A 26,008-nucleotide genomic window follows, 5' to 3' on the forward strand; every position below is an offset into this window, starting at 1 on the left:
GATGGAGAACACTGTGTTCTTGGGGACCTTCGATGCTGCAGAAATATTTTGGTACCCTTCCTCAGATCTGTGCCTCGACCCAATCCTGTCTCGGAACTCTACGGACAATTCCTATGACGACATGGCTCGGATTTTTCTCTGACATGCACTGTGAAATGTGGGACCTTATATAGACAGGTGTGTGTTTCTTTCAAAATCATGTCCAATCAAGTTGTAGAAACATCTCAAGGATGATTAATGAAACAGGGTACAACTGAGCTCAATTTCGAGTCTCATAGCAAAGGGTCTGAATATTTATCTAAATAAGGTATTTCATTTTATATACATACGTACATACGTACATACGTACATACATACGCACGCACGCACGCACATACATACATACATACATACATACATACATACATACATACATACATGCATACATACATACATACATACATACATACATGGGGGGTCAGGGGAGAGGGAGAGGATGAAAGAGAGAGAGAGAGCTTGGACATGACACCAGGCACAGTGAGTCAGACGGACAGCACAAGAAGGAGAGAGTGACAACAGAAAGTAGCTACTGCGCTGAAGGGGGCTACAGTATTGCTGTGTTGAGTAGAGACTGACAACAGAAAGTAGCTACTGCGCTGAAGGGGGCTACAGTATTGCTGTGTTGAGGAGAGAGTGGTACCCTACACTATCCTGTGCTACTGTTGCTGCTACGGCCATGGGGACCAGGGTCCTGCTTCTCTCCATCTTAATGATTTCTTTCAACTGGTCCATGGGGGCTGTCATCACTGGGGTGAGTGGCAAACCTTTCATTCATGTCCTGTGTGGAAATTTTAACTAATAGTTGTCATTGTGAAACGTACGATTGAAAGTAGAGAGAGACAGATGCAGAGAGAGTAGGGGTAATTAGAAGTGACAATTGGAAGGTAGAGAGAGAGATGCAGAGAGAGTAGGGGTCATTAGAAGGTAGAGAGAGTAGGGGTCATTAGAAGGTAGAGAGAGTAGGGGTCATTAGAAGTGACAATTGGAAGGTAGAGAGAGAGATGCAGAGAGAGTAGGGGTCATTAGAAGGTAGAGAGAGTAGGAGTCATTAGAAGGTAGAGAGAGTAGGGGTCATTAGAAGTGACAATTGGAAGGTAGAGAGAGAGATGCAGAGAGAGTAGGGGTCATTAGAAGTGACAATTGGAAGGTAGAGAGAGAGATGCAGAGAGAGTAGGGGTCATTAGAAGGTAGAGAGAGTAGGGGTCATTAGAAGTGACAGTTGGAAGGTAGAGAGAGACAGATACAGAGAGAGTAGGGGTCATTAGAAGGTAGAGAGAGTAGGGATCATTAGAAGTGACAGTTGGAAGGCAGAGAGAGACAGATACAGAGAGAGTAGGGATCATTATAAGTGACAGTTGGAAGGTAGAGAGAGATGCAGAGAAAGTAGGGATCATTAGAAGGTAGAGAGAGTAGGGATCATTAGAAGTGACAGTTGGAAGGTAGAGAGAGATGCAGAGAAAGTAGGGATCATTAGAAGGTAGAGAGAGTAGGGATCATTAGAAGTGACAGTTGGAAGGTAGAGAGAGATGCAGAGAGAGTAGGGGTCATTAGAAGGTAGAGAGAGACATACAGAGAGAGTAGGGATCATTAGAAGTGACAGTTGGTAGGTAGAGAGAAACAGATGCAGAGAGAGTAGGGATCATTAGAAGTGACAGTTGGAAGGTAGAGAGAGAGATGCAGAGAGAGTAGGGGTCATTAGAAGGTAGAGAGAGACATACAGAGAGAGTAGGGATCATTAGAAGTGACAGTTGGTAGGTAGAGAGAAACAGATGCAGAGAGAGTAGGGATCATTAGAAGTGACAGTTGGAAGGTAGAGAGAGAGATGCAGAGAGAGTAGGGATCATTAGAAGGTAGAGAGAGTAGGGATCATTATAAGTGACAGTTGGAAGGTAGAGAGAGATGCAGAGAAAGTAGGGATCATTAGAAGGTAGAGAGAGTGGGGATCATTAAAAGTGACAGTTGGAAGGTAGAGAGAAACATATGCAGAGAGAGTAGGGATCATTAGAAGTGACAGTTGGAAGGTAGAGAGAGAGATGCAGAGAGAGTAGGGATCATTAGAAGGTAGAGAGAGTAGGGATCATTAGAAGTGACAGTTGGAAGGTAGAGAGAGATGCAGAGAGAGTAGGGATCATTAGAAGTGACAGTTGGAAGGTAGAGAGAGAGATGCAGAGAGAGTAGGGATCATTAGAAGTGACAGTTGGAAGGTAGAGAGAGAGATGCAGAGAGAGTAGGGATCATTAGAAGTGACAGTTGGAAGGTAGAGAGAGATGCAGAGAGAGTAGGGATCATTAGAAGTGACAGTTGGAAGGTAGAGAGAGATGCAGAGAGAGTAGGGATCATTAGAAGTGACAGTTGGAAGGTAGAGAGAGAGATGCAGAGAGAGTAGGGGTCATTAGAAGGTAGAGAGAAACAGATGCAGAGAGAGTAGGGATCATTAGAAGTGACAGTTGGAAGGTAGAGAGAAACAGATGCAGAGAGAGTAGGGATCATTAGAAGTGACAGTTGGAAGGTAGAGAGAGAGATGCAGAGAGAGTAGGGATCATTAGAAGGTAGAGAGAGATGCAGAGAGAGTAGGGATCATTAGAAGGTAGAGAGAGATGCAGAGAGAGTAGGGATCATTAGAAGTGACAGTTGGAAGGTAGAGAGAAACAGATGCAGAGAGAGTAGGGATCATTAGAAGGTAGAGAGAGAGATGCAGAGAGAGTAGGGGTCATTAGAAGGTAGAGAGAAACAGATGCAGAGAGAGTAGGGATCATTAGAAGGTGAGAGAGATGCAGAGAGAGTAGGGATCATTAGAAGGTAGAGAGAGATGCAGAGAGAGTAGGGGTCATTAGAAGTGACAGTTGGAAGGTAGAGAGAGACAGATGCAGAGAGAGTAGGGGTCATTAGAAGGTAGAGAGAGATGCAGAGAGAGTAGGGGTCATTAGAAGTGACAGTTGGAAGGTAGAGAGAGATGCAGAGAGAGTAGGGATCATTAGAAGTGACAGTTGGAAGGTAGAGAGAGATGCAGAGAGAGTAGGGGTCATTAGAAGTGAAAGTTGGAAGGTAGAGAGAGATGCAGAGAGAGTAGGGGTCATTAGAAGTGACAGTTGGAAGGTAGAGAGAGATGCAGAGAGAGTAGGGATCATTAGAAGTGACAGTTGGAAGGTAGAGAGAGATGCAGAGAGAGTAGGGATCATTAGAAGGTAGAGAGAAACAGATGCAGAGAGAGTAGGGATCATTAGAAGTGACAGTTGGAAGGTAGAGAGAGATGCAGAGAGAGTAGGGATCATTAGAAGGTAGAGAGAGATGCAGAGAGAGTAGGGATCATTAGAAGTGACAGTTGGAAGGTAGAGAGAGAGATGCAGAGAGAGTAGGGGTCATTAGAAGGTAGAGAGAGATGCAGAGAGAGTAGGGATCATTAGAAGTGACAGTTGGAAGGTAGAGAGAGAGATGCAGAGAGAGTAGGGATCATTAGAAGGTAGAGAGAAACAGATGCAGAGAGAGTAGGGATCATTAGAAGTGACAGTTGGAAGGTAGAGAGAGATGCAGAGAGAGTAGGGGTCATTAGAAGGTAGAGAGAAACAGATGCAGAGAGAGTAGGGATCATTAGAAGTGACAGTTGGAAGGTAGAGAGAAACAGATGCAGAGAGAGTAGGGATCATTAGAAGTGACAGTTGGAAGGTAGAGAGAGAGATGCAGAGAGAGTAGGGATCATTAGAAGGTAGAGAGAGTAGGGATCATTAGAAGTGACAGTTGGAAGGTAGAGAGAGATGCAGAGAGAGTAGGGATCATTAGAAGGTAGAGAGACAGATATAGAGAGAGTAGGGGTCATTAGAAGGTAGAGAGAGATATATAGAGAGAGTAGGGGTCATTAGAAGGTAGAGAGACAGATATAGAGAGAATAGGGGTCATTAGAAGGTAGAGAGAGACAGATATAGAGAGAGTAGGGGTCATTAGAAGGTAGACAGAGACAGATATAGAGAGAGTAGGGGTCATTAGAAGGTAGAGAGAGACAGATATAGAGAGAGGTGGGGGTCATTAGAAGGTAGAGAGAGACAGATATAGAGAGAGACAGAGAGTAGGGGTCATTAGAAGGTAGAGAGAGACAGATATAGAGAGAGTAGGGGTCATTAGAAGGTAGAGAGAGACAGATATAGAGAGAGTAGGGGTCATTAGAAGGTAGAGAGAGACAGATATAGAGAGAGTAGGGGTCATTAGAAGGTAGAGAGAGACAGATATAGAGAGAGTAGGGGTCATTAGAAGGTAGAGAGAGAGACAGATATAGAGAGAGTAGGGGTCATTAGAAGGTAGAGAGACAGATATAGAGAGAGTAGGGGTCATTAGAAGGTAGAGAGAGAGACAGAGAGAGTAGGGGTCATTAGAAGGTAGAGAGAGACAGATATAGAGAGAGTAGGGGTCATTAGAAGGTAGAGAGAGAGAGAGAGAGACAGATATAGAGAGAGACAGAGAGTAGGGGTCATTAGAAGGTAGAGAGAGAGAGACAGATATAGAGAGAGACAGGTACAGAGAGAGACATAGAGTAGGGGTCATTAGAAGGTAGAGAGAGAGACAGATATAGAGAGAGACAGAGAGCAGGGGTCATTAGAAGGTAGAGAGAGACAGATATAGAGAGAGACAGGTACAGAGAGAGACAGAGTAGGGGTCATTAGAAGGTAGAGAGAGAGACAGATACAGAGAGAGACAGAGAGTAGGGGTCATTAGAAGGTAGAGAGAGAGACAGATATAGAGAGAGACAGGTACAGAGAGAGACATAGAGTAGGGGTCATTAGAAGGTAGAGAGAAGACAGATATAGAGAGAGACAGAGAGCAGGGGTCATTAGAAGGTAGAGAAGACAGATATAGAGAGAGACAGGTACAGAGAGAGACAGAGAGTAGGGGTCATTAGAAGGTAGAGAGAGAGACAGATACAGAGAGAGACAGAGAGTAGGGGTCATTAGAAGGTAGAGAGAGAGAGAGAGAGACAGATATAGAGAGAGTAGGGGTCATTAGAAGGTAGAGAGAGAGACAGATACAGAGAGAGACAGAGAGTAGGGGTCATTAGAAGGTAGAGAGAGACAGATATAGAGAGAGACAGGTACAGAGAGAGACAGAGAGTAGGGGTCATTAGAAGGTAGAGAGAGAGACAGATACAGAGAGAGACAGAGAGAGTAAACACCAAATTGAGACTCTGCATGCAGAATTCTGCAAAAATATCCTGTGTTTCCTGGTTCCAGTTTCCTGTTTCCATCTGTATGTGTTTCCAGTCTGTATGTGAATCCTGTTTCCAGTCTGTATGTGAATCCTGTTTCCAGTCTGTATGTGAATCCTGTTTCCAGTGGGTATGTGTTTCCTGTTTCCAATGGGTATGTGAGTCCTGTTTCCAGTGGGTATGTGTTTCCTGTTTCCAGTGGGTATGTGAATCCTGTTTCCAGTGGGTATGTGAATCCTGTTTCCAGTGGGTATGTGAATCCTGTTTCCAGTGGGTATGTGTTTCCAGTGGGTATGTGTTTCCAGAGGGTATGTGAATCCTGTTTCCAGTGGGTATGTGTTTCCAGTTTCCAGGGTATGTGAATTTTCCAGTCTGTATGTGAATCCTGTTTCCAGTGGGTATGTGTTTCCATGAGTGGGTCATTAGATGTGAATGGGTATGTGTTCCTGTTTCAGTGGGTATGTGTTTCCTGTTTCCAGTGGGTATGTGTTTCCAGTGGGTATGTGTTTCCTGTTTCCAGTATGGGTATCTGTATGTTCCTGTTTCCAGTGGGTATGTGTTTCCTGTTTCCAGTGGGTATGTGTTTCATGTGTTTCCTCCTGTTTCCAGTGGGTATGTGTTTCCTGTTTCCAGTGGGTATGTGTTTCCTGTTTCAGGGGTATGTGTTTCCTGTTTCCAGTGGGTATGTGGGGTATGTGTTTCCAGTGGGTATGTGTTTCCAGTGGGTATGTGTTTCCTGTTTCCAGTGGGTATGTGTTTCCTGTTTCCAGTGGGTATGTGTTTCCTGTTTCCAGTGGGTATGTGTTCCCTGTTTCCAGAGGGTATGTGTTCCAGTGGGTATGTGTTTCCTGTTTCCAGTGGGTATGTGTTTCAGTTTCCAGTGGGTATGTGTTTCCTGTTTCCAGTGGGTATGTGAATCCTGTTTCCAGTGGGTATGTGTTTCCCAGTGGGTATGTGTTCCAGTGGGTATGTGTTCCTGTTTCCAGTGGGTATGTGTTCCCTGTTTCCAGTGGGTATGTGTTTCCTGTTTCCAGTGGGTATGTGTTTCCTGTTTCCAGTGGGTATGTGTTTCCTGTTTCCAGTGGGTATGTGTTTCCTGTTTCCAGTGGGTATGTGTTTCCTGTTTCCAGAGGGTATGTGTTCCTGTTTCCAGTGGGTATGTGTTTCCTGTTTCCAGTGGGTATGTGTTTCCAGTGGGTATGTGTTTCCTATGTTTCAGTGGGTATGTGTTTCCTGTTTTTCCTGTTTCCAGTGGGTATGTGTTTCCTGTTTCCATGGGTGTTTCCTGTTTCCAGTGGGTATGTGTTTCCTGTTTCCAGTGGGTATGTGTTCCCTGTCTCCAGTGGGTATGTGTTTCCTGTTTCCAGAGGGTATGTGAATCCTGTTTCCAGTGGGTATGTGTTTCCTGTTTCCAGTGGGTATGTGTTTCCTGTTTCCAGAGGGTATGTGAGTCCTGTTTCCAGTGGGTATGTGTTCCCTGTTTCCAGTGGGTATGTGTTCCCTGTTTCCAGTGGGTATGTGTTTCCTGTTTCCAGTGGGTATGTGTTTCCAGTGGGTATGTGAGTCCTGTTTCCAGTGGGTATGTTAATCCTGTTTCCAGTGGGTATGTTAATCCTGTTTCCAGTGGGTATGTGTTTCCTGTTTCCAGAGGGTATGTCAATCCTGTTTCCAGTGGGTATGTGTTTCCTGTTTCCAGTGGGTATGTTAATCCTGTTTCCAGTGGGTATGTTAATCCTGTTTCCAGTGGGTATGTGTTTCCTGTTTCCAGAGGGTATGTGAATCCTGTTTCCAGTGGGTATGTGAATCCTGTTTCCAGTGGGTATGTGTTTCCTGTTTCCAGTGGGTATGTGTTTCCTGTTTCCAGTGGGTATGTGAATCCTGTTTCCAGTGGGTATGTGAATCCTGTTTCCAGAGGGTATGTGAATCCTGTTTCCAGTGGGTATGTGAATCCTGTTTCCAGTGGGTATGTGAATCCTGTTTCCAGTGGGTATGTGTTTCCAGTGGGTATGTGTTTCCTGTTTCCAGTGGGTATGTGTTTCCTGTTTCCAGTGGGTATGTGTTTCCAGTGGGTATGTGAATCCTGTTTCCAGTGGGTATGTGTTTCCTGTTTCCAGTGGGTATGTGTTTCCAGTGGGTATGTGTTTCCTGTTTCCAGTGGGTATGTGTTTCCTGTTTCCAGTGGGTATGTGTTTCCAGTGGGTATGTGTTTCCTGTTTCCAGTGGGTATGTGTTTCCTGTTTCAGAGGGTATGTTAATCCTGTTTCCAGTGGGTATGTGTTTCCTCTTTCCAGAGGGTATGTGAATCCTGTTTCCAGTGGGTATGTGAATCCTGTTTCCAGTGGGTATGTGAATCCTGTTTCCAGTGGGTATGTGTTTCCTGTTTCCAGTGGGTATGTGTTTCCTGTTTCCAGTGGGTATGTGTTTCCTGTTTCAGTGGGTATGTGTTTCCTGTTTCCAGTGGGTATGTGTTTCCTGTTTCCAGTGGGTATGTGTTTCCTGTTTCCAGTGGGTATGTGAATCCTGTTTCCAGTGGGTATGTGAATCCTGTTTCAGTGGGTATGTGTTTCCTGTTTCAGAGGGTATGTGTTTCCTGTTTCCAGTGGGTATGTGAATCCTGTTTCCAGAGGGTATGTGAATCCTGTTTCCAGTGGGTATGTGAATCCTGTTTCCAGTGGGTATGTGAATCCTGTTTCCAGTGGGTATGTGTTTCCAGTGGGTATGTGTTTCCTGTTTCCAGTGGGTATGTGTTTCCTGTTTCCAGTGGGTATGTGTTTCCAGTGGGTATGTGAATCCTGTTTCCAGTGGGTATGTGTTTCCTGTTTCCAGTGGGTATGTGTTTCCAGTGGGTATGTGTTTCCTGTTTCCAGTGGGTATGTGTTTCCTGTTTCCAGTGGGTATGTGTTTCCAGTGGGTATGTGTTTCCTGTTTCAGTGGGTATGTGTTTCCTGTTTCCAGTGGGTATGTGTTTCCAGGGGTATGTGTTTCCTGTTTCCAGTGGGTATGTGTTTCCTGTTTCCAGTGGGTATGTGTTTCCAGTGGGTATGTGTTTCCTGTTTCCAGTGGGTATGTGTTTCCTGTTTCCAGTGGGTATGTGTTTCCAGTGGGTATGTGTTTCCTGTTTCCAGTGGGTATGTGTTTCCTGTTTCCAGTGGGTATGTGTTTCCTGTTTCCAGTGGGTATGTGTTTCCAGTGGGTATGTGAATCCTGTTTCCAGTGGGTATGTGTTTCCTGTTTCCAGTGGGTATGTGTTTCCAGTGGGTATGTGTTTCCCTGTTTCCAGTGGGTATGTGTTTCCTGTTTCCAGTGGGTATGTGTTTCCAGTGGGTATGTGTTTCCTGTTTCCAGTGGGTATGTGTTTCCTGTTTCCAGAGGGTATGTTAATCCTGTTTCCAGTGGGTATGTGTTTCCTCTTTCCAGAGGGTATGTGAATCCTGTTTCCAGTGGGTATGTGAATCCTGTTTCCAGTGGGTATGTGAATCCTGTTTCCAGTGGGTATGTGTTTCCTGTTTCCAGTGGGTATGTGTTTCCTGTTTCCAGTGGGTATGTGTTTCCTGTTTCCAGTGGGTATGTGTTTCCTGTTTCCAGTGGGTATGTGAATCCTGTTTCCAGTGGGTATGTGAATCCTGTTTCCAGTGGGTATGTGAATCCTGTTTCCAGTGGGTATGTGTTTCCTGTTTCCAGTGGGTATGTGTTTCCTGTTTCCAGTGGGTATGTGAATCCTGTTTCAGAGGGTATGTGAATCCTGTTTCCAGTGGGTATGTGAATCCTGTTTCCAGTGGGTATGTGAATCCTGTTTCCAGTGGGTATGTGTTTCCAGTGGGTATGTGTTTCCTGTTTCCAGTGGGTATGTGTTTCCTGTTTCCAGTGGGTATGTGTTTCCAGTGGGTATGTGAATCCTGTTTCCAGTGGGTATGTGTTTCCTGTTTCCAGTGGGTATGTGTTTCCAGTGGGTATGTGTTTCCTGTTTCCAGTGGGTATGTGTTTCCTGTTTCCAGTGGGTATGTGTTTCCAGTGGGTATGTGTTTCCTGTTTCCAGTGGGTATGTGTTTCCTGTTTCCAGTGGGTATGTGTTTCCAGTGGGTATGTGTTTCCTGTTTCCAGTGGGTATGTGTTTCCTGTTTCCAGTGGGTATGTGTTTCCAGTGGGTATGTGTTTCCTGTTTCCAGTGGGTATGTGTTTCCTGTTTCCAGTGTTTGTGTTTCCAGTGGGTATGTGTTTCCTGTTTCCAGTGGGTATGTGTTTCCTGTTTCCAGTGGGTATGTGTTTCCAGTGGGTATGTGTTTCCTGTTTCCAGTGGGTATGTGTTTCCTGTTTCCAGTGGGTATGTGTGGTCCAGAGTCAGAGCTTTACTACAACACCAGACCGGCACAGAAAACCTGCAACCAAACTGAGTAAAAAAAAGCGTGATGGTCCTCTCTCTCTCTCTCTCTCTTTCTCTCCCTCTCTCTCTCTCTCTCTCTCTCTCTCTCTCTCTCTCTGCCTCTCCCTGTCTCTCTCCCTCTCCTCTCTCTCTCTCTCTACCTCTTTCTCTCTTCTCTGCCTCTTCCTCTGTCTTTCTTTCTCTCTCTCTCTCTCTCTTCTCTCTTCCCTCTCTTCCCCTCTCTTCTCTTCTCTCTCTCTCTCTCTCTCTCTCTGCCTCTCCCTCTCTCTCTCTCTCTCTCTCTCTCTCCTCTCTCTCTCTCTCTCTCTCTCTCTCTCTCTCCTCTCCCTGTCTTTCTCTCCCTGTCTTTCTCTCCCTGTCTTTCTCTCTCTCTCTCTCTCTCTCTCTCTCTCTCTCTCTCTCTGCCCATCTCTCTCTCTCTCTCTTTCTCCCCTCTCTCTCTCCCCATCTCTGTCAGGCGTGTGATAGAGATGTTCAGTGTGGGTTTGGTCTATGCTGTGCTGTCAGCCTGTGGCTTAGGGGACTGCGGATGTGTATACCACGAGGGGAAGAGGGGGACGAGTGCCACCCCTTCAGTCACAAGGTGAGGAACACACACGCACGTATGTGCGCACACACACACGCAAACACACATGCATATGCTTGATGGCACGTACTGGCTGGCACACGCACTCACACATGCGCAAACACTCACACACTCCGGTATACACACACAAGCGCACGCACACACACAAACACACAGAAGTGCACATAAACACACATATGCACAAACATACACACACAGTTATTGCTTAGGATGATAACTTCAGAAGTTATTGACTTGTTTTCATCATGAATCAAACCAATGGAAGTAATACGTCACTTTGATCGGCTGGAGATCGGCTCAGCCTCCAGCCGGGTTAGTTCACTCCACAAAGTTTATCTCTGGGAATTGACAACTGAATGGTTCTCCATTGGAATTGTTCCATGATCTCTGGTGGCGTTTGACCAAGTCTGTTCATTTAGCCCATAGAGCTGTTGGCTCAATGTGATTTAATGGATCCTAAGGGAGAAGTTGCATCAAATGTAGATCATGTATTTTTCTTCCAGGTGCCCTATCCAGGAAAAAGACAGCATCACACCTGTCCATGTCTTCCTCATTTGGTCTGTACCAGCTACACAGGTAGCACATACAGGTGTACCAAAGACTTCAAAAACCTAGACTTTTGATGACAGAGGAGGAAGAAGAGGAGAGAGAAGAAGAGGAGAAAGATGGGAAACAATGACAGCAGCACATTCAATCACACATGACCTTCACTCTTTTCCCTCTACTTAGTCCCTCAATTACACAGAACCTTCACTCTTTACCCTCTACTTAGTCCCTCAATCACACAGGACCTTCACTCTTTTCCCTCTACTTAGTCCCTCAATCACACAGGACCTTCACTATTTTCCCTCTACTTAGTCCCTCAATCACACAGAACCTTCACTCTTTTCCCTCTACTTAGTCCCTCAATCACACAGGACCTTCACTCTTTTCCCTCAACTTAGTTCCTCAATCACACAGAACCTTCACTCTTTTCCCTCTACTTAGTCCCTCAATCACACAGAACCTTCACTCTTTTCCCTCTACTTAGTCCCTCAATCACACAGGACCTTCACTCTTTTCCCTCTACTTAGTCCCTCAATCACACAGGACCTTCACTCTTTTCCCTCTACTTAGTCCCTCAATCACACAGGACCTTCACTCTTTTCCCTCTACTTAGTCCCTCAATCACACAGGACCTTCACTCTTTTCCCTCTACTTAGTCCCTCAATCACACAGGACCTTCACTCTTTTCCCTCTACTTAGTCCCTCAATCACACAGGACCTTCACTCTTTTCCCTCTACTTAGTCCCTCAATCACACAGGACTTTCACTCTTTTCCCTCTACTTAGTCCCTCAATCACACAGGACCTTCACTCTTTTCCCTCTACTTAGTCTTTGTTCTATATACTATAGGAACTGTTATATTTCATGAGAATATAGAACATCTGTAAATACACCTCACTGTGCCCCACTGGCCACCAAAGACATGCCAGGACAATATATACATGCTAAACTGTGCCAAGAAAGATACATAGCTAAATGTTTTCTTTTTTTAATGTATGTACCAATTGCAGACTATAGTTTTAATACACAGGCCTGTCAAAAGCTTGATGCAAATCATAATAATATATACGGTTTAATTCATATGCAAATGTAATGTTTTTATTTATGATCAACATTTTTGCAAATTAAACTCACTGTATCACACCACTGTGAAAAATATGTACTTACACTGTGTATTGTGTATGTTGTTGTTATGTAAGTAATTATGTAAGTTATATATATACTGAACAAAAATATAAACTCAACATGCTTCAATTTCAATGACTTTACTGAGTTACAGTTCATATAACGAAATCTGACACTTTAAATAAATAAATTAGGCCCTGGGTGGGCCTGGGAGGGCATAGACCCACCCACTGGGGAGCCAGGCCCAGCCAATCAGCATGAGTTTTATTACAAACAGAATACTCCTCAGTTTCATCAGCTGTCCGGGTGGCTGGTGCCTGGGCTGGTTTTACACGTGGTCAGCAGTTGTGAGGACGGTTGAACGTACTGCCAAATTCTCAAAAACGACATTGGAGGTGGCTTATGGTAGAGAAATTAGCATTAAATTCTCTGGCAACAGTTCTCGTGGACATACCTGCAGTCAGCATGCCAATTGCGCGCTCCCTCAAAACTTGTGGCATTGTGTTGTGTGACAAAACTGCACATTTTGGAGTGGCCTTTTATTGTCCCCAGCAGAAAGTACTGCTGTGTAATGAGCATCCTGTTTCTGTTCCTTGATATGCACCTGTCAGGTGGATGGACTATCTTGGAAAAGGGGAAATACTAACTGGGATGTGTATAAAAAAAATATGCACAAAATTTGAGAGAATCTGTTTTTTGTGCATACGGTATGGAACATTTCTGGGGATCTTTTATTTCAGCTCATGGGACCAACACTTTACATGTTTTTTTGTTTAGTGTAATATCTTATCTCTTAGTGAAAGTCCATACCTCTTTGTTTTACTTGAGTATCACGTGGCAGTAATCAGTCTCTTCAAAAAAACAACCTGGAGCCCTTGCCTTTCCTATGACTAAAACATGTGACAATCAATGTCAAATGAGTCCGTAACTAAGGTTGTATTCAACATATGTTGTGGCCATAGAAACAGAATTGGGAACAAAGAGATTGTCAAAACAAGACGTGACTCTGACTCAGAAAACAGTTTTAGTGATATATTCATAGCTGCGTTCTGTTCGTTAATAATGTTTTCCCAGCCAATCAGTCAATTAGAAAGCGTCATAGTTAAGCACTGTACTGTCCCTTGGACATTCCTCATAATCATCATCATCATCGTCGTCATTTGGCTCCCGGGTGTCCCAGCGGTCTAAGGTGCTGCATCTCAGTGCAAAGGGTGTTACTACAGTCCCTGGATCGAATCCAGGCTGTATCACATCCGGATGCGATTGGGAGTCCCATAGGGCAGCGCACAATTGGCCCAGCGTCGTCCGGGTTTGTCTGGGGTAGGCAGTCATTGTAAATAAGAATTTGATCTTGACTGACTTGCTTAGTTAAATTTTAAAATATTAGCGTTTTGATTTATAATGTGGAGGACGCCATACCAAAGCAGTATATATCCTTTCAAGGGTTCGAATTGTGTCCTGCACGTCATCTTTATGCTGTTGTTTTAAATGAGAAAAGAAACAAGCATTTTCATCTTTAAACTGGTTCAAATGTGATCTTTAAATGTTTTGTCAGAGACGACCTCTACTACACCTTCAGCCATTCTGTTTAAGGTACTGATAACCAATGCCTGATTACAGACCAATTGTTCATTACTGATGTAGATAAACTTGTGCTGGTCAGTCAATATTCTGTGTATTCATATATATTCTTCATATATCGCTGTGTTGTTGAACGCTGTTATGAAATAACTTTGGCAACGACAAGCTCGTCTACTTTCCAAATGGAAACATGGGACATTTTGATAAGATTATGCAAAGGTACATTCAGCATTACTTTGTCCCCATATAGGTGCAGTGAAATATGTTGCTATAGAGGGTACGACGCGCCCAGGAGCAAATTAGGGTTAACGACAGATATCCTCTCCTTGTCGTCTCACGTTTCACAAAACAGTGATTGAGTTACGTTATTAGCCTAAATTATGACTATGCAATCTATTCATCACATAAAGAATGGTAGCCTGTCTTACATACGTTTTTGCTATGATAGATGCACGCAATCCTTTAATATAAAAGTGACATTTCATGGTGAAAGAAAAAGAGCTTCCCTAAAGTTGAAACTCACGTGCCGCCTACGCATGTCGGCATTTGAAGTCGGCCTTGTTGTGATTTGATCATGTGTTTTACGCGCCGATGTGTTTTACTCGCCGATCGATGTGTTTTACGCGCCGATTTCACGTTGCACTGAATGTGCCGTTCCACAAGTAAATGAGACAATATATACCATGAGGTTGGGTAATGGTCGACACTATACACCGAGTTACAAAACACCCAATTTACCTACCTCATCCCCATACTGTTTATATTTATTTACTTTTCTGCTCTTTTGCACACCAGTATCTCTACCTGTACATGACCATCTGATCATTTATCACTCCAGTGTCAATCTGCAAAATTGTAATTATTCGCCTACCTCCTCATGCCTTTTGCACACAATGTATATAGACCCTTTTTTTCTCTACTGTGTTATTGACTTGTTAATTGTTTACTCCATGTGTAACTCTGTGTTGTCTGTTCACACTGCTATGCTTTATCTTGGCCAGGTCGCAGTTGTAAATGAGAACTTGTTCTCAACTAGCCTACCTGGTTAAATAAAGGTGAAATGAATAAAAACATTAGGAACACCGGCTCTTTCCATGACATAGACTGACCAGGTGAATCCAGATGAAAGCTATGATCCCTTACTGATGTCACTTGTTAAATCCACTTAAATCAGTGTAGATGAAGGCGAGGAGACTGGTTAAATAATCATTTGTAAGCCTTGAGACAAATGAGACATGGATTGTGTATGTGTGCCATTCAGAAGGTGATTGGACAAGACAAAAGTTTGAAGTGCCTTTTAACGGACTATGGAAGTAGGTGCCAGGCGCACCGGTTTGAGTGTGTGAAGAACTGCAACGCTTCTGGGGTTTCCACGCTTATCAGTTTCCTGTGTGGATCAATAATGGTCCACCACCCAAAGGACATCCAGCCAACTTGACACAGATGTGGGAAGCATTGGAGCCAACATGGGCCAGCAGCCCTGTGGAACCCTTTTGACACCTTGTAGAGTCAACATGGGCCAGCATCCCTGTGGAACCCTTTTGACACCTTGCAGAGTCAACATGGGCCAGCATCCCTGTGGAACCCTTTTGACACCTTGCAGAGTCAACATGGGCCAGCATCCCTGTGGAACCCTTTTGACACCTTGTAGAGTCAACATGGGCCAGCATCCCTGTGGAACCCTTTTGACACCTTGCAGAGTCAACATGGGCCAGCATCCCTGTGGAACCCTTTTGACACCTTGTAGAGTCAACATGGGCCAGAATCCCTGTGGAACCCTTTTGACACCTTGTAGAGTCAACATGGGCCAGCATCCCTGTGGAACCCTTTTGACACCTTGTAGAGTCAACATGGGACAGCATCCCTGTGGAACCTTTTGACACCTTGTAGAGTCAACATGGGCCAGCATCCCTGTGGAACCCTTTTGACACCTTGTAGAGTCAACATGGGCCAGCATCCCTGTGGAACCCTTTTGACACCTTGTAGAGTCAACATGGGCCAGCATCCCTGTGGAACCCTTTTGACACCTTGCAGAGTCAACATGGGCCAGCATCCCTGTGGAACCCTTTTGACACCTTGTAGAGTCAACATGGGCCAGCATCCCTGTGGAACCCTTTTGACACCTTGCAGAGTCAACATGGGCCAGCATCCCTGTGGAACCCTTTTGACACCTTGTAGAGTCAACATGGGCCAGCATCCCTGTGGAACCCTTTTGACACCTTGTAGAGTCAACATGGGCCAGCATCCCTGTGGAACCCTTTTGACACCTTGCAGAGTCAACATGGGCCAGCATCCCTGTGGAACCCTTTTGACACCTTGCAGAGTCAACATGGGCCAGCATCCCTGTGGAACCCTTTTGACACCTTGTAGAGTCAACATGGGCCAGCATCCCTGTGGAACCCTTTTGACACCTTGCAGAGTCAACATGGGCCAGCATCCCTGTGGAACCCTTTTGGCACCTTTAGAGTCAACATGGGCCAGCATCCCTGTGGAACCCTTTTGACACCTTGTAGAGTCAACATGGGCCAGCATCCCTGTGGAACCCTTTTGACACCTTGCAGAGTCAACATGGGCCAGCATCCCTGTGGAACCCTTTTGACACCTTGTAGAGTCAACATGGGCCAGCATCCCTGTGGAACCCTTTTGACACCTTGTAGAGTCAACATGGGCCAGCATCCCTGTGGAACCCTTTTGACACCTTGTAGAGTCAACATGGGCCAGCATCCCTGTGGAACCCTTTTGACACCTTGTAGAGTCAACATGGGCCAGCATCCCTGTGGAACCCTTTTGACACCTTGTAGAGTCAACATGGGACAGCATCCCTGTGGAACCCTTTTGACACCTTGTAGAGTCAACATGGGCCAGCATCCCTGTGGAACCCTTTTGACACCTTGTAGAGTCAACATGGGCCAGCATCCCTGTGGAACCCTTTTGACACCTTGCAGAGTCAACATGGGCCAGCATCCCTGTGGAACCCTTTTGACACCTTGTAGAGTCAACATGGGCCAGCATCCCTGTGGAACCCTTTTGACACCTTGCAGAGTCAACATGGGCCAGCATCCCTGTGGAACCCTTTTGACACCTTGTAGAGTCAACATGGGCCAGCATCCCTGTGGAACCCTTTTGACACCTTGTAGAGTCAACATGGGCCAGCATCCCTGTGGAACTCTTTTGACACCTTGCAGAGTCAACATGGGCCAGCATCCCTGTGGAACCCTTTTTCAGAGTCAACATGGGCCAGCATCCATGTGGAACCCTTTTGACACCTTGTAGAGTCAACATGGGCCAGCATCTCTGTGGAACCCTTTTGACACCTTGCAGAGTCAACATGGGCCAGCATCCCTGTGGAACCCTTTTGACACCTTGCAGAGTCAACATGGGCCAGCATCCCTGTGGAACCCTTTTGACACCTTGTAGAGTCAACATGGGCCAGCATCCCTGTGGAACCCTTTTGACACCTTGTATAATCCATGACCCTAAAAAATGTCAAAAATAGCTAGTTGTCCCTAATGGTTTGTACACCCAGTGTATATGCCTTTCCACAGACCTTTAAACCTAATATTGCAGTGATAATTAATGGTTGGGGTAATTTTTGTTTGTTTTTGCTGCTCTCCAAATAATAGTATAGAGTTTTTAAACTGTGTAGAAATGCAGTAAATGAGCTTCAACTTTCAAAAAAGTCCCCACTTTGACATATCCTGTTTATCTAAACTGACCCCCCATACCCTAGGTTTATCTGAACTGACCCCCACCCATACCCTAGGTTTATCTGAACTGACCCCCCCATACCCTAGGTTTATCTGAACTGACCCCCCCCATACCCTAGGTTTATCTGAACTGACCCCCATACTCTAGGTTTATCTGAACTGACCCCATACTCTAGGTTTATCTGAACTGACCCCCATACTCTAGGTTTATCTGAACTGACCCCCATACCCTAGGTTTATCTGAACTGACCCCCCCATACCCTAGGTTTATCTGAACTGACACCCCCATACTCTAGGTTTATTTGAACTGACCCCCCCATACCCTAGGTTTATCTGAACTGACCCCCCATACCCTAGGTTTATCTGAACTGACCCCCCCCATACCCTAGGTTAATCTGAACTGACCCCCCCTATACCCTAGGTTTATCTGAACTGACCCCCCCCATATCCTAGGTTTATCTGAACTGACCCCATACTCTAGGTTTATCTGAGCTGACCCCCCATACCCTAGGTTTATCTGAACTGACCCATATCCTAGGTTTATCTGAACCCCCATACCCTAGGTTTATCTGAACTGACCCCCCCCATATCCTAGGTTTATCTGAACTGACCCCCCATACCCTAGGTTTATCTGAACTGACCCCCCATAGGTTTATCTGACACTAGGTTTATCTGAACTGACCCCCCATACCCTAGGTTTATCTGAACTGACCCCCCCCCCATACCCTAGGTTTATCTGAACTGACACCCCCCATACACTAGGTTTATCTGAACTGACCCCCATACTCTAGGTTTATCTGGACTGACACCCCCCCATACCCTAGGTTTATCTGAACTGCCCCCCCCCCATACTCTAGGTTTATTTGAACTGACCCCCCCATACCCTAGGTTTATCTGAACTGACACCCCCATACCCTAGGTTTATCTGAACTGACCCCCCCCATACCCTAGGTTTATCTGAACATACCCCCCCCATATCCTAGGTTTATCTGAACTGACCCCCATACTCTAGGTTTATCTGAGCTGACCCCCCCATACCCTAGGTTTATCTGAACTGACCCCCATACTCTAGGTTTATCTGAGCTGACCCCCCATACCCTAGGTTTATCTGAACTGACACCCCCCATACATTAGGTTTATCTGAACTGACCCCCCATACACTAGGTTTATCTGAACTGACCCCCCCATACACTAGGTTTATTTGAACTGACCCCCCATACCCTAGGTTTATCTGAACTGACCCCCCATACCCTAGGTTTATCTGAACTGCCCCCCATACCCTAGGTTAATCTGAACTGACCCCCCCTAGGTTTATCTGATACCCTAGGTTTATCTGAACTGACCCCCCATATCCTAGGTTTATCTGAACTGACCCCATACTCTAGGTTTATCTGAACTGACCCCCCATACCCTAGGTTTATCTGAACTGACCCCCCATACCCTAGGTTTATCTGAACTGACCCCCCATATCTTAGGTTTATCTGAACTGACCCCCCATACCCTAGGTTTATCTGAACTTACCCCCCCATACACTAGGTTTATCTGAACTGACCCCCCATACCCTAGGTTTATCTGAACTGACCCCCCATATCCTAGGTTTATCTGAACTGCCCCCCCCATACCCTAGGTTTATCTGAACTGACACCCCCATACACTAGGTTTATCTGAACTGACCCCCCCCCATACTCTAGGTTTATCTGGACTGACACCCCCATACCCTAGGTTTATCTGAACTGACCCCCATACTCTAGGTTTATCTGAACTGACCCCATACCCTAGGTTTATCTGAACTGACACTCCCATACCCTAGGTTTATCTGAACTGACCCCCCCCATACCCTAGGTTTATCTGAACTGACCCCCCATACCCTAGGTTTATCTGAACTGACCCCCATACTCTAGGTTTATCTGAACTGACCCCATACTCTAGGTTTATCTGAACTGACCCCCATACTCTAGGTTTATCTGAACTGACCCCCCCATACCCTAGGTTTATCTGAACTGACACCCCCCCATACATTAGGTTTATCTGAACTGACCCCCCATACACTAGGTTTATCTGAACTGACCCCCCATACACTAGGTTTATCTGAACTGACCCCCATTGACCCCCCCCTAGGTTTATCTGATACACTAGGTTTATCTGAACTGACCCCCCATACCCTAGGTTTATCTGAACTGACCCCCCATACCCTAGGTTTATCTGAACTGACCCCCCCCATATGCTAGGTTTATCTGAACTGACCCCATACTCTAGGTTTATCTGAGCTGACCCCCCATACCCTAGGTTTATCTGAACTTACCCCCCCTAGGTTTATACACTAGGTTTATCTGAACTGACCCCCCCCCCCCATGCCCTAGGTTTATCTGAACTGACACCCCCATACACTAGGTTTATCTGAACTGACCCCCCATACTCTAGGTTTATTTGAACTGACCCCCCCCCTAGGTTTATCTGATACCCTAGGTTTATCTGAACTGACACCCCCATACCCTAGGTTTATCTGAACTGACCCCCCATACCCTAGGTTTATCTGAACTGACCCCCCCCATATCCTAGGTTTATCTGAACTGACCCCCATACTCTAGGTTTATCTGAGCTGACCCCCATACCCTAGGTTTATCTGAACTGACCCCCATACTCTAGGTTTATCTGAGCTGACCCCCCCATACCCTAGGTTTATCTGAACTGACCCCCCTCATACATTAGGTTTATCTGAACTGACCCCCCATACAGGTTAGGTTTATCTGAACTGACCCCCCATACACTAGGTTTATCTGAACTGACCCCCCATACACTAGGTTTATCTGAACTTTACACTAGGTTTATCTGAACTGACCCCCCTACCCCCCCATACACTAGGTTTATCTGAACTGACCCCCCATACTCTAGGTTTAGCTGAACTGACCCCCATACACTAGGTTTATCTGAACTGACCCCCCCATACACTAGGTTTATCTGAACTGACCCCCCCATACTCTAGGTTTAGCTGAACTGACCCCCCATACTCTAGGTTTAGCTGAACTGACCCCCCATACTCTAGGTTTATCTGAACTGACCCCCATACTCTAGGTTTAGCTGAACTGACCCCCATACTCTAGGTTTAGCTGAACTGACCCCCCATACTCTAGGTTTAGCTGAACTGACCCCCCATACTCTAGGTTTAGCTGAACTGACCCCCCATACTCTAGGTTTAGCTGAACTGACCCCCCATACTCTAGGTTTAGCTGAACTGACCCCACTGTGGCACAGACTAGTATCCAGATATATTTTGCTTTCTAGATTAGATGACAAACTGTTCTTTAACATTGTTCCTGAAGCATATTTACTTTTGCTACATAGGCGTTTTATATTTGCAACCACTTCACACTTCTTATCTGAAGTTGTGTTATCACGTAGTGCTCAAAATGGCACCCTGTGCCCTACATAGTGCACTACTTCTGACCAGAGGCATATGGGCCCTGTTCAAAAGTAGTGCACTATATAGGGGATAGCATGCCATTTTTGGACATTACCCATAGCTTTGACGTTGTGTGCTGAAGGAGGGCATTAACATGGTCGATTGGCTGTGGGATTGGGTCCTGGTGTCCAGGATGACTGTATATAAGGCCTGGGTTCTCCTCCTTCTAACTTCACTCCCTCTGTCCAAGAAGAACCAGAAGCAACCATGATGAACTGGGCTGTCCTCCTGTGTGCCTTAGTGGCCCTGTCCGAGTGTAATGTCAAGTAAGTTCTGTTCTTCTCTTCTCAGTCGGCATATTCTGTTTATTATTGTCAGCACCTGGCACCAGGTCCAATTCCTGGTACGTGTAATTGTGGTGAATAAAGCGGATTTGTGATTGTGCTTGTGTGTTTTCAGGATCTCTCTGATCAAGGGGAAGACTGCCAGAGAGACCCTGATGGAGAAGGGTATATGGGAGGAGACCAGGCTGAAGTTCCCCTACAAACCTATGGCCAAGTTCTACCAGACTGGTGATGAGGCTATGACCAACGACGCTGATGTAAGGCACAGACAGAAGCAGTATGGTGAAATACTGTATTAGCCTGGTGACTGGTCCCACAATTGTTTTTGCTCTATAGCTAATGGCCATGGGATTTGTCTATACAGCGCAAACAGACCTGGGACCAGGCTAGTCTATAGGCTAAATTATTATTGTTTCAAAAATGTCCTTACATGTTGGATATTGTGACTGCATAGTTTGAACCCATTGGCTCTAGAGTTTGTGTTCTTGTTTAAATTAAATGTACACTGGCATAATCAGATTAACTATGAGTTTACAGATGAGCATATAGCCAGCCATGCTTCTTGGCATGTAACTAGCTATGTTGTTAGACAAATGTCTGTTTCTTCGTAGGACTCTGAAATGTTCACTAGTGTGACCCTGACATCCAGTACATGTCTGTTTCACCGTCTCCTTGCAGTTGTCCTACTACGGCGTGATTTCCATCGGAACCCCTCCCCAGTCCTTCAACGTCATCTTTGACACTGGCTCCTCCAACCTGTGGGTTCCCTCGGTCTACTGCTCCAGCCAGGCCTGCCGTGAGTATACCGTAGGCGTCTGTAGAATACCGTTGGCATAGCTATAATAGCTATATTTCAAAATTGTTTCTGAGTTGTCTCTTGTGACAAGATTTGTAAAATACAGTTTCATATTGAGTACTTAGCCAGAGAATGGGAGACTTGGTTGTGGGGTTGAGGTTAGGGGCTGAGGGTTAACATCATAAGAGGGTTGGCTCAACACAGTTAAACAATAGAATAGGATTAATACATTTTCTATTTTTTTTATATCGTCCCCTTAAGAGCGTGGATGGTAGCGAATAGATCACTACCAATGAATAAATGAACGTTCAGTTTTGCAATGGCACAGTATGTACTTGGTCTGTAATGAACATCTTCATGTTTTTAAATAGAGAATCATGCCAAATTCAACCCTGCACAGTCCAGCACCTTCACGTGGGCCAACAAGCCTGTTTCCATTCAGTACGGAACTGGCAGCATGACTGGGCGGCTGGCATACGACACTGTTTCGGTACGTAAATGTAGACATTACTGTGACACGTGTTTAATTGACACATTACATACAATGCAAACCCTCAAATAATCTTCCACTCAGCACCCGCCATCCCAAAGTGGTCCTGTTTTATATCATTACATGCTAAAAAAAGTATATTAGGTACCGACTCCAGTATAGACAGCAAAGAAATAGAATTACTATTTTGTTTACACTCAATATGGGTGCTGGTGAACATGTCACCAAACAATAGACTTGAATGGGGAAATCCTATTCTAGTTATTCTATTTCTATGGTGCCCAGTGACTGACGCTTGCAGTTGTGTTTCCAGGTGGGCGGTATCTCTGTGACTCAACAGATCTTTGGTGCCAGCCAGACCGAGGCTCCTTTCATGGCCAACATGGTTGCCGACGGTATCCTGGGCCTGGCTTTCCCCAACCTGGCGGCCTCTGGGGCCACACCAGTCTTTGACAACATGATGAGTCAGGGCCTCGTTTCCCAGAACCTCTTCTCCGTCTACCTGAGCGGGTAACATAGTAACTGTAGAAATACAACTGGATGGGAGGTGGCTTTTTCTCTTAGCTGTGATATTAATGAAGCAAGAACGTATCCAGTGAATTAATATTTAATACAATTATACAACTGCTTTAAAATGGTCTTTGAAGAAAAGGTGACATCCATTTCAACATGTGTTGATGATTAAACAACCTTATTGACCTTTTGTCCTCGTCCAATAGAAACTCAGCACAGGGTAGTGTGGTGTCTTTCGGAGACATTGAGTCTAACTACTACACCGGACAGATCACCTGGATCCCCCTGTCCTCCGAGACCTACTGGCAGATCAACATGGACAGGTAGGTACACTAGTCCACACAGAGCCTATATCCTGGTCCATTATATATATATATATATCTCTCATACATTTACATAAGTATTCATTGACTAAAATGTTGCTGTGCACTTCAAGTTTATTTGCTTGTGACAAAAACCTAAAAACGTCAAGAAATATACATACCAAATACAGGAAGAACAGGTCAACTCAGCTTAGTATTTGTCCTTCCAGCGTTACCATCAACGGCAACACAGTGGCCTGCAATGGTGGATGTCAGGCTATCATAGATACTGGCACCTCCCAGATCGTTGGGCCAACCACTGACATCAACAACATGAACAGCTGGGTCGGAGCCACTACTGACCAGTATGGAGATGTGAGTTACACACACACACGTCCAACTAGAAGGATTTTCACACTACTGAGCGGAACCAAGCCAAACCAAGCCAAACCAAGCTGCACTAAGCTGCCTTGTTAGTTGTTGGAACGACCATGCTAAAACTATTTGGGTTGGGACCTGCGTGGTCGTGTGTAAATCTATTCTTGATGTTTTTCCCCTCAAATCACTGCCTCCCCTTTGATTAACCACAGAATAAATTAGAGCATTTTATTACTCCTCTCCTAGGCCACCGTGAACTGCAACAACATCCCCAACATGCCTGAGGTGACCTTCACCCTCAACGGAAACGCCTTCACCATCCCTGCCTCCGCCTACACCTCCCAGGTAGTCTCCTGAATGTTACATACAACCTAAATGACCCATCTGATCTTTAATCCTGATGTGTTTCAGAGCTCCTTCATCAGAACACATGTACATCTGAGGCTTAATCTTTCTTTAGATCCTAGAAGCAAAGGTCGTCACATGCCTGATTTTCCTCCTCTCTCTCTCTCTCTCTGTGTGTGTAGAACTCCAACGGCTGCATGACTGGTTTTGGTAACGGTGGAACTCAGCAGCTCTGGATCCTTGGAGATGTCTTCATCAGGCAGTACTATGCCATCTTTGACAGACAGAACAACAATGTCGGTCTGGCCCAGATCGCATAAGATATCTACTGTGAAATAAGTCTGGATTGAATCTAAGTCTTCCAGTTATGAATAGTAATATGTTATATACACGTGATTGTAGCACTAGAATTGGCATAGTTGGGGAAATGTTGTAGATTGTGAAATTTACACAGTTGTCAAATAATAAAAAACACTATATTCCCAATGCTAAAATGTGTGTTTGGTTGTCTGTAGCTCTTTCTCCCTGAAGTGAAACTGTCCTCTTGTGGAACCTCTTGATGTAAGAAAAATAATAGAATTCTATAGAATATAGATCTGGACATGGTGAAGGCAGGTAGGCCCAGAAACCACAGATAACCATCTCTTATAGGACTCGGGTATGCTCCGGCTGTAAGGGTTTTCTCCAGAGGAAACTGATAAAGACATGGTGATTGGATGCCAGATAACCTGATGTCCAGATAGATACCGTATCGATCTCAGCACGTCAATAGAACCAGCTTGTTGAAAGACAGTCTGATATCAAACTCAAAAATAAATTCTGGTGCAGCGGATTCATACTTTATTTGTATGGTTTATAAGTCAAAATAGATATAAATCAAATCACATTAAAGCTAGAATCTTTATCTGAAACCCCTCCTCTGTTTGGGATAAAAGCTGAGGGATGGGCCTAGAGAAATGTAACCACTCTCAAATGAATAGACAGAGCTGTGGATGCAACGACTGACCATCCCATGATATTAACACATCATCAACATGAGGGCTAATCAAGCGTTAACTGGCGATAGCTGACACCCGCACAGCTGATGTTTTGGCGGTGTCGGAACTGTGTTTGAGCGGTCAAATCGGTGAGCAGCTGCTCTTGTGTCTGCGTGACAATGATCGCACCCGTCCCACTCCTGTTAGAAGTTCAAAGCAAGAATATGTACGCTATTTAAGCAATAAGGCCCGTCGAGGTGTGGTATATTGGCCATATACCACAAACCCCCTGAGGTACCTTATTGCTATTATAAACTGGTTACCAACGCAACTCCCTCACGACGCCAGGACAGCGGAGTCAATCACCACCTTCCGGAGACACCTGAAACCCCACCTCTTCAAGGAATACCTAGGATAGGGTAAGTAAGGGTAAGTAATCCTTCTCACCCCCCCAAAAAAAAGATTTAGATGCAAGTGGCTGTTCCACTGGATGTCATAAGGTGTATGCACCAATTTGTAAGTCGCTCTGGATAAGAGCGTCTGCTAAATGACTTAAATGTAAATGTAATTAGAGCAGTAAAAATAAATGTTTTGTCATACCCGTGGTATATGGTCTGATATACCACGGCTGTCAGCCAATCAGCATTCAGGGCTCGAACCACCCAGTTTATAAACAGAAATAATGACGCTCAAATAAAAAAATTATGATCAGCCTAATTCGAGGTGTAGATTACATCTCACATTGCAGTGTTCAAACTTGTAAACAAAGCTGCGTGGGTTTTCTATTATTGTGACACCGTGCAGTCAATGGCAGTGTCCACCTTTAGGTATAATGCCCGGAGCCGCTTGTGGATTTGATAAACCTGTAGGCAGTTCCACCTCCAATACCGCAAAAAAAAAAAAACCCACTTTAATCATCGACTAAAGTGGATCTGATTGAATAGAGCCATAAACCAGGTTGAGGTTATACAATGCAGGTTTTCAAACATTGGAGTTCTGGGATCATCAGAAAGATAATGGGGTTCAGCGTTGGTTGCTCGCCAGTGTGGAGTACACCACTGTCCCAGCAGGCTCTCTGTGTGAGTCGGTGCTTCTGGGGCTGCGGAGTGTCTGTAGGTTAGCATACAGCTCAGTGGTATGGTTCTCATGAGGCTTGAAGTCCACTGTGGTGTAGACAATACTGCTCTCCTCCTGAAGGACATCCTGCATATTACATATTTAAATTCAGTTTTTCCTGTGTTTTCATAGTTTCATCAGCTGTTGTGCAATAACACTGAAACTAACACTGAAAGTGAGAACACATGTGA

At 45.1% G+C, this 26,008-nt stretch overlaps 3 protein-coding genes across 9 annotated transcripts in view; 2 read left to right on the top strand and 1 right to left on the bottom strand.

Moving 5' to 3' along the window:
- Positions 1-715: 715 nt before the first annotated feature.
- Positions 716-10,856, top strand: prok1 (prokineticin 1). Its single transcript, XM_052484192.1, has 3 exons — positions 716-790; positions 10,069-10,194; positions 10,701-10,856. Exons 1-3 carry the CDS (start codon positions 716-718, stop codon positions 10,818-10,820), a joined length of 321 nt encoding a protein of 106 aa, XP_052340152.1. The 3' UTR covers positions 10,821-10,856.
- Positions 10,857-20,718: 9,862 nt separating this feature from the next.
- LOC118360634 (pepsin A) lies at positions 20,719-24,218 on the top strand. The gene is made up of 9 exons (XM_035739889.2): positions 20,719-20,882; positions 21,016-21,157; positions 21,579-21,696; positions 22,068-22,186; positions 22,500-22,696; positions 22,906-23,022; positions 23,232-23,376; positions 23,626-23,724; positions 23,907-24,218. Exons 1-9 carry the CDS (start codon positions 20,824-20,826, stop codon positions 24,042-24,044), a joined length of 1,134 nt encoding a protein of 377 aa, XP_035595782.1. The 5' UTR covers positions 20,719-20,823; the 3' UTR covers positions 24,045-24,218.
- A 323-nt stretch (positions 24,219-24,541) lies between these two features.
- LOC118360464 (zinc finger protein 335) overlaps positions 24,542-26,008 on the bottom strand; it is a 46,319-nt gene continuing 44,852 nt past the window's right edge. For 6 of the 7 annotated variants that reach the window (XM_052484718.1, XM_052484717.1, XM_052484714.1 and 3 more), the window contains exon 35: positions 24,542-25,904. The gene's annotated coding sequence lies outside the window, so the exon portion shown is untranslated. The remainder of the gene's footprint in view (positions 25,905-26,008) is intronic. The other variant, XM_052484715.1, reaches the window with a different exon arrangement.

The sequence above is a fragment of the Oncorhynchus keta genome, chromosome 28, assembly GCF_023373465.1.
Source record: "Oncorhynchus keta strain PuntledgeMale-10-30-2019 chromosome 28, Oket_V2, whole genome shotgun sequence".
Lineage (NCBI taxonomy): Eukaryota > Metazoa > Chordata > Actinopteri > Salmoniformes > Salmonidae > Oncorhynchus > Oncorhynchus keta.